This window comes from Pseudozyma flocculosa (genome assembly GCF_000417875.1).
Source record: "Pseudozyma flocculosa PF-1 unplaced genomic scaffold scaffold00024, whole genome shotgun sequence".
Classification (NCBI taxonomy): domain Eukaryota; kingdom Fungi; phylum Basidiomycota; class Ustilaginomycetes; order Ustilaginales; family Ustilaginaceae; genus Pseudozyma; species Pseudozyma flocculosa.
Genome location: NW_006920892.1, coordinates 365,927 through 374,048, shown reverse-complemented (window position 1 = coordinate 374,048; position 8,122 = coordinate 365,927). Strand labels below are relative to the sequence as shown.

The following is an 8,122-nucleotide window of genomic DNA, read 5'->3' as shown; positions in this document are numbered from 1 at the left end:
AGGCCGTGCGGCGTGCGTGTTGCTTCTCGACCCTGCCCGCCTGGCCCTGGCCCCCGGTCTGGCCTGGCCTGGCCCACGCTGTCAACCCAACAATCACCTCGAAGCGCCCCTCGGTCCGTCTCTTGCGCCACCGCCGTCCACCACCGTCTGTCCCGCAACCACCTCCATCATCGCAGACACAGCAAGCGATATCTGCCTATCCGTCTCTGGTCGCTGCGCCCCAGTCACTCTCGTTCAACCCTGCCGACCCTCCGACGACCAGCTGGCTCGAGACCCGCCGCTACCTCCTCTTTCTCCTCTGCGCTCCTCGTCTACCTCGGGATCAGGCCTCATCGCCGGGTGATAGAGGGCCCTAGGCTTCTTTAGCGACACGTCGCTTGGTATCCCATCGCCTTTGAAGAGTACTCTGCAGCAGCGCATCTGCCTCGAGGCGTAGCGACGCAGTACAGCAGCACCGGCACCGCACCAGCGCCGACACCGCACCAGCACCGGCACACCTTTTGCCTACGAGCCTCGTCGCCGGCTGCTACAGCACTTGCCCTCGCCCTCCCTCTCTGACCCCACGCCGCGCAGCCTGCACCATGTCCTGGAAGCTGGGCAAAAAGTTCAAGGACGGCGCCGCCCTTGGCTCCCGCTCCCCCTCGTCGGCCACCGCCCCCATGGATCGCTCCGCCACCCCGACGCCATCCAACCCGCACGCCGGCTCCTCGTCCGTCAACCCGCTCGCCTCGTCGACCGGCGCGCCCATCCCGCGCTCCGGCCTGCTCACCATCCGCGTCGTCGATGCGCGCGGCCTCTCGCTCCCCGCCGGCACCCAGACACCACCCGCCATCGCCCGCGCCCTCGCCCAAAACGGCCCCGCCTCCGGACTCGCATCCGGCAACCGCGACAACCGCCAGAGCATGCAGCGGAAGCAGTGCTGGTGGCTCCCCTACCTCGTCCTCGAGTTTGACAAAAACGAGATCCTGATCGACGCCCTCGGCGGCGACATCCAGGGACCCACCTGGATGTTCAAGGCACACTTGTGAGTCTTCGCGGCGGGCAATCAATCGGCCGTAGGGCACACGGACACGGCGGGCGGTCACAGTGTTGCTGGCTGCAGTGGCAGGCCCTGGTCATGTCGGACGACGGGACGCGGCGCCGCTGTGTTGAGCTGCCCCCACCAGCCCAGGGCTCCGCCTTCCACGCCAAAAATTGGGTCTGGTATGGGTCAGGCGAGGGATCCCGAGCTCACGCCGGCCATACTGCGTCCTTGCGCATTCATTCCTCTCCTCCTCCCCGTGACCCGCAGCGACGTCTCGAGAAACTCCGAGATCAGCCTCCAGAGCTATCTTCGATCCGGCGACGGCCCGAATGCCAACCCCGGCGACGGTCAACCAAAGGACGGACAGGGCGACGACGTCATGGGCGTCGGCGACATCTACCTCGGTGGCGTCAAGTTTGTGCCCGACTTTGAGAACCAGGTGAGTTGGCCTCGTCCGAGGGCCAAAGGCGCCATGCCGAGCCATGCCACCTCTCCTTGATCTCGGAGCTCTCTGAGACCACGGCGCTGTGGCATTCGCGACTGCGGCCACTTCCGTGCTGACCGCCGACTTCACTCTCCTCGTCGCTGCGTCATTGCCCGCTCCGTTGCAGCGAACCACCGACGAATGGTACCCGGTCGCAGGCGGCACCGGCCAAATACACATCCAGGTGTCGTACAAGAGCGACTCGGGCGGCTCGCTCAACATGGACGCCTTTGAACTGCTCAAGGTCATTGGCAAGGGGAGCTTCGGCAAGGTGAGTCTGCTGCGAGACTGCTCGACGCCCCTCTCGAGCTGTTATGGGAAGACCTCTTCCCTGGCGCTGCCGCTGACGGTGTTGACGTCTCTCCGCTTGCCCTCGCCCTCTCCCGCGCCCTCGCTAGGTGATGCAAGTGCGGAAGCGCGACACGTCTCGAATCTACGCCCTCAAGACGATCCGCAAGGCGCACATTGTCTCGCGGTCCGAGGTGACGCACACGCTGGCCGAGCGGACAGTGCTGGCCCAGGTCAACAACCCCTTTATCGTCCCGCTCAAGTTTTCGTTCCAGAGCCCCGACAAGCTCTACCTCGTCCTGGCCTTTATCAACGGCGGCGAGCTCTTCCACCACCTTCAGCGCGAGGGGCGTTTCAACGAGGAGCGATCACGCTTCTACGCGGCCGAGCTGCTCTGCGCTCTCGAGCACCTCCACGGCTTCAACGTCGTCTACCGGTGAGTGGCTTCGAGGTCTTGGACGGAACCCGGCTCTGCACCTGCTACAACCACGGTCCGGGCTCCCTCTGCGATTGCTGACGCTCCTCCCTGCGCGGCCCCTTCCCGCTCCCGACCACCTATCCCCCTCTCGGACCGACAGTGACCTCAAGCCCGAGAACATCCTCCTGGACTACACCGGGCACATTGCGCTGTGCGACTTTGGCCTCTGCAAGCTCAACATGGGCGACCAGGAGACGACCAACAGTGAGTCTGGCCGGATGTCCTCGAACCACGACTCACCAAGACGGACACCGAACGCTGACCGCGCACGCCGCCACGGTGGGGTCCCCTCTGTCCTCGTCGATTGTCTTTTGTCTGTCTCGCCAGCCTTCTGCGGCACGCCAGAGTACCTGTCTCCGGAGCTGCTGCTGGGGCAGGGCTACACCAAGGCCGTCGACTGGTGGACGCTGGGCGTGCTGCTCTACGAGATGCTGACGGGCCTGCCGCCGTTCTACTCGGAGGACGTCAACGAAATGTACCGCAAGATTCTGCAGGACCCGCTGCGGTTCGGCGACGAAGTCAGCCCGGACGCGCGCCACCTGCTGACGCTGCTCCTCAACCGCGACCCGTCGCAGCGCCTCGGCAGCGGGCCCAACGGCGCGGCCGACATCAAGGCGCATCCCTTTTTCGCCAAGCACATTGACTGGAAGCGGCTGCTGGCCAAGAAGGTGCAGCCGCCGTTTAAGCCGAGCGTGGTGAGTGGCCGAGCGGCGGAGCGGCGGAGGGACAGGCACATACGCGTGTCGTCGTCTTGGCAGTGGTTCCGTTGGGACCGCCATTCACTGCCGAAACTGACACCTCCTGCTCTGCCTCTCGCTTTCTTGTTTCGTGCGTCTGCAGGCCTCGGCGATTGATACGTCCAACTTTGACCCCGAGTTTACCAACGAGCCGCCCATGGACAGCGTCGTCGACGACAGCCACATGCTGAGCGCGACGGTGCAGGAGCAGTTTGTCGGCTTCTCGTACAACGCGCCCAACGACCTCACGCAGGGCGAGAGCCTGCGCGACTAGCTGGCCGGCCGGACGACGACGTCGAGGCTGCGTCAGTGGCGGCTCCCAGTCCAGCCCAGCCCAGGCCAGGCCGACAAGGGGGCAGGGCGGACTCGGCCGATGTCATCCTGTCCGCTGGGGAATCTCCTTCCTCCCTCTCTCTCTCTGGCTTACCCGCTCGCGCTCTCCTTGCATCACTTCCTCGGTCGTGTATCCTGCCTGCCTGCCTGCCTGCCTGCCGTCCAGTGACTGTGTGTTGCTGCAATATCGACTCTGACGGGTCGTTGGAAGGCCGACTGGCCGCGCGGGTCGGTGCGTCGGTGCGTCGGTACGAGGCCATGGCGATGGAGATGGAGAATGGTGTGCGACGGTACAACTACGGACGGGGTATCGAGGGCGAGGGCGAGGGCGATGGTGGTACAAATCGTACAAGTACACGCAGACAAGGAGGGGAAGGGGAGGGGAGGTTGGGAGCAGCCGAGCCGAGCCGAGCTGAGCTGAGCCGAAGCGGGCCAGAGGAGCGATGGAGTTAGGAAGGCGAGGTACCCGATGAACGGGGAGGGGGAGGGGGAAGGGGGCACTCTAGCACCAAGCATCAGAAACGGGGGGCAGGACGAGTTTTTCATTCTCGTCGGCGATGAGGTCGTCGTCGTCCGAGTTCCACTCGCTCGTCTGCTCCCACGCCTGGCTGAAGTCGAGGTCGTGCGCCGTCCTCGGCATCGTCGACGCTGTTGTCGCCACCTTTGCATCGCCATCGCCGTCACCGTCACCGTCACCGTCAGTGGGGCCGGCGCTGGGCTTACTGTCGACGAGGAAGAGCGGGTTGATTTGGTGCGGCTCGATTCCGAACAGGATGGATTGGGACGTCGAGGTGCGCGGGAGGATCCAGAGGTTTTCGCGCAGACGCTTGTGCTGCCATCGTGGTGGGAGTGGAAGGGAAAGGGGACGCGGTCAGCCTGCATTCGAGGGCGGTGCGGTGCGGTGGGGTGCGATGCGGCTGGATGCGTCGCGGCGACGCGGGTCGACTCACGCGCTCGCGGTCCTCTTCGACCCTCCTGACTACCTCCTGTTCGCTCCACCCTTGCCTCTTTCCCCTCTGCTCCTTGGGCAGGCGGTAAAGCTGAGCGCGCACAGATTCGACGAGCGCGACGAGCCGGTCGACGTCGTTGGGGTCGAGGACCATCTTTGTCCTCCACGTCTCGAGCACCCTCGTCGTTGCGTCGAGGTTGAGCACGGCCTCCCACCTATCCGGCGGCAGCATGAGGTGTACGAGCCTGTCTGCGTCGCGGTGGAGCAGGGGCGTGTAGGCGGCGCGCACGGCGGGCGTCGAGAGCGAGTCGTCGGTGAAGAGCGACGAGATGAGAAAGAGGAGGTTGATGCGCGTGTTGAGGCTCGAGGTGGCGCACGTGTCCATCAGGCAGGACCAGAGGTCGTCGACGGACGCTGGGGCGTGGCAGTGCTGCGTGAGGAACGAGAGAGAGGCGTGGATCGACGACTGGCTCGCCGAGAGGCGCTTGAGCGTCGAGAGAAAGTTGAGCCGCAGCTGGAACGGGTCCATGCTGGCTGTCTGTCTATCCGTCCGTCGATGGCGAGGGAGGCCAGCGAGAAGCGGAGAGACGGAGAGGCGGAGAGGCGGAAGGTGGAGATGTGATCGGAGCGCAGGGCAGGGCAGGCGTGCTTGAGTTGAGTGGCCTGGTGGTGGTGGTGCGCAAAGGGTCGAGGCAGGTGGCTGGCTGGCTCCCAGGTGGGCCAGCACAAGGGCCTGAGCTCCAGCACGAGGGATGTGGAGTTGGAAGAAGTGAAGCGACCTGGCCGGACCCTTTGCCAGCCCTGGCTCGGTCTGTCGTGCGATACGAGACTGCCGCCCAACCGACGCCCGCGAGTGCCCCAAACTCGCGCCAGTCGCCGGCCTGGAATGGTCTGGCCTGGCCACCGCTCGCCACCCGCCCACGCCTCGACGACGCAGGCACAGCCAACCAGCCAACCAGCCAACCAACCAGGCAAGCGCCCGCTCGCCCGCCCGTCGGCCCATCCTCTCGCCCGCGGCCAGGCCAGGCCAGGCCGGGTCTGCCATGCGCTCGGGGACAAACCCACGCTCGCTCGTCTGCCTACCTGTGTGGCGGCTGGCCCCCCGCCTGGCCAAACCACCGACGCACGAGCCAAGCCCAATCGATCAAACCATCGTTCCCGCCCCTCCCCCCCCAGCACTCGCCGTCCTTTCGTCCAACCGCAACGCCGCCGCCGCCTGGCTTCTCACACCTCGTTTCGCCGCCACTCCCTCGCCCCTTCTTCCCTCCGACCACCATCATTCGACTCCCCCCCCCCCCCCCCCCTCCCTATCCACCGCCACCGCTCACCCACAGCCATGTCGGTCGTCACTGTCCAGACCACGCCCTTTGAGGGCCAGAAGCCCGGCACCTCGGGCCTCAGGAAGCGGTAAGTCGTCGTCGGCGTCGTTGTCGCTGCTCGCAGATGCCCTCAACCGTCCAGTCCGCGTCCGGCGCAGCTCGTGCTGATCTTCTTCGCACTCCGCCCCTCGCCCCACCACAGCGTCAAGGTCTTTTCGCAGCAGCACTACACGGAAAACTTTGTCCAGGCAATCCTCTCGGCCATCCCCACGGGCGCACAGGGCTCCACGCTCGTCGTCGGCGGCGACGGCCGCTACTTTTCCAAGCCCGCCATCCAGTCCATCATCCGCCTCGCCGCCGGCAACGGCGTCGCAAAGCTCATCATCGGCCAGGACGGCATCCTCTCCACCCCCGCCGTCTCCCACCTCATCCGAAAGTACAAGGCCACCGGCGGAATCCTCCTCACCGCCAGCCACAACCCCGGCGGCCCGGACAACGACTTTGGCATCAAGTACAACATGGAAAACGGCGGGCCCGCACCCGAGTCGGTCACCGACCGCATCTTTGAGTCGACAAAGACAATCCGCGAGTACCGCATCGTAGAGGGTCCCGAGGTCGACCTCTCCAAGATCGGTTCCACATCGTTCGGCCAGCTGCAGATCGACATCGTCGACCAGGTCAAGGACTACGTCGCCTACCTCGCCACCATCTTCGACTTTGACCTCATCAAGAACTTCCTCCACTCGTCCGACTTTTCCGTCCGCTTCGACGCCCTCCACGGCGTCACCGGCCCCTACGGCCGCGCCCTCTTTGTCGACGCCTTCGGCCTGCCCGAGTCGTCGATCCAGAACTGCGTCCCCAGCGAGGACTTTGGCGGCGGACACCCGGACCCCAACCTCACCTACGCCAAGTCGCTCGTCGACGCCGTCGAGGGCGAAAACATCTCGTTTGGCGCCGCCTCGGACGGCGACGGCGACCGCAACATGATCATCGGCAAGGGCGCCTTTGTCAACCCCTCGGACTCGGTGGCCATCATCGCCGACTGGGCCCAGAAGGCGATTCCCTACTTCAAGGGCGGCATCAAGGGCCTGGCGCGCTCGATGCCCACCTCGGGCGCCATTGACCGCGTGGCAAAGAAGAACGGCTACGAGTGCTTCGAGGTGCCCACCGGCTGGAAGTTCTTTGGCAACCTCATGGACGCCGGCCGCCTGTCGATCTGCGGCGAGGAGAGTTTCGGCACGGGATCCGACCACATCCGCGAAAAGGACGGCCTGTGGGCCGTCGTCGCCTGGCTCTCGATCATGGCCGCCGCCAACGCCGAAAAGGCCGGCACCACGGTCCAAGACGTGCTGCTGCAGCACTACCGCACCTACGGTCGCAACTTTTTCTCGCGCTACGACTACGAGGAGGTCGACAGCCAGGGCGCCAGCGACATGGTCGCCCACCTGCGCTCCCAGTTCACCTCGGCCGACTTTGTCGGCACCAAGCTGGGCCAGTTTGAGGTGGCCGAGAGCGGCGATTTTAGCTACACGGACCCCATCGACGGCAGCGTGTCCAAGAACCAGGGTCTGTACGCCACCTTCAAGGACGGCAGCCGCATCATCTTCCGCCTCAGCGGCACCGGGTCCGCCGGCGCCACCATCCGCCTGTACGTGGAAAAGTACAGCAACGACCCGAGCGAGTTTGGCGCCGACGCCCAGGTCGGCCTCAAGCCCCTCATCGACGAGGCGCTCAAGATCAGCAAGCTCAAGGAGTTCACTGGCCGCGACAAGCCCACCGTCATCACCGTGAGTGGTCCAGCTGCGTTTGCCTCGTGCCGATTCCCTTCGGCTCGCTGCCTGGCTGGCTATCTGTCCTTGGACGTCCGTGCGGAGCATCATACTGACGTCGTTCGCCGTCCTGATCCTCTCCGTTCCGATGACCGTCCACGATGCACCGCGGTCGTACTCGAATCAGTAAAGGGTGCAGGAGGCGCCCTCGCATGCGATGTCGAACTCAATGCCGTTACCCGCACAACCACCGACGTCTATGTGCAGTCTAAAGTGTAGATCCGCGATGGGGCTCATGACTGTTCGCGTTGATGGTTGCGCCCCCTTCGTCGCGGCAGAGAGCAGGGAGGCAGATGGTCGCGGGCCTGTCAGGCTCCACCGGGGTGTACAGGCCGTGGAGCGGCGGGAGTCGTCGCTAGGAGAGGGGGGGGGGCTTGGCTTGTGGTGCCCCTGATGTCATAGCCGCAGATTCACGTGTCAGAGAGCCCCTGCTGCTTGTCTTTGCGGCACGTGCCTGGCCCAATCTCATCCTCGATATGGCCTGTTACGACCTAGACCTTGTTCTGCTGCCTCAGGGCGAGGCGACAGGATAGATCGGCTGAATCGGCCGGTCACAGCTTGCCTCGAACGGCGCGAGGGACCACTGCGTCGCAAACGGAGGGTTGGGTACGGCACCGTGCGCCTTGTGCAAGGTGGCGGACCCCGGAACTCGGGGCTGGGCCTCCTCGGACGCGTCTCGCC

The 8,122-nt window shown here is 65.2% G+C and overlaps 3 protein-coding genes across 3 annotated transcripts; 2 read left to right on the top strand and 1 right to left on the bottom strand.

The window, feature by feature from the left end:
* Nucleotides 1-581: 581 nt before the first annotated feature.
* On the top strand, nucleotides 582-3,285 carry PFL1_06219 (uncharacterized protein; the record flags this gene model as incomplete). The annotated part of the gene is made up of 7 exons (XM_007883757.1): nucleotides 582-1,024; nucleotides 1,292-1,463; nucleotides 1,636-1,779; nucleotides 1,907-2,232; nucleotides 2,375-2,478; nucleotides 2,602-2,969; nucleotides 3,115-3,285. 7 exons carry the CDS (start codon nucleotides 582-584, stop codon nucleotides 3,283-3,285), a joined length of 1,728 nt encoding a protein of 575 aa, XP_007881948.1.
* A 561-nt stretch (nucleotides 3,286-3,846) lies between these two features.
* Nucleotides 3,847-4,822, bottom strand: PFL1_06218 (uncharacterized protein; the record flags this gene model as incomplete). Its single annotated transcript, XM_007883756.1, has 2 exons — nucleotides 3,847-4,176; nucleotides 4,295-4,822. 2 exons carry the CDS (start codon nucleotides 4,820-4,822, stop codon nucleotides 3,847-3,849), a joined length of 858 nt encoding a protein of 285 aa, XP_007881947.1.
* Nucleotides 4,823-5,629: 807 nt separating this feature from the next.
* PFL1_06217 (uncharacterized protein) lies at nucleotides 5,630-7,571 on the top strand (the record flags this gene model as incomplete). The annotated part of the gene is made up of 3 exons (XM_007883755.1): nucleotides 5,630-5,700; nucleotides 5,815-7,399; nucleotides 7,569-7,571. The coding sequence occupies 3 exons, from the start codon at nucleotides 5,630-5,632 to the stop codon at nucleotides 7,569-7,571; spliced, it is 1,659 nt and encodes a 552-aa protein (XP_007881946.1).
* Nucleotides 7,572-8,122: the final 551 nt, after the last annotated feature.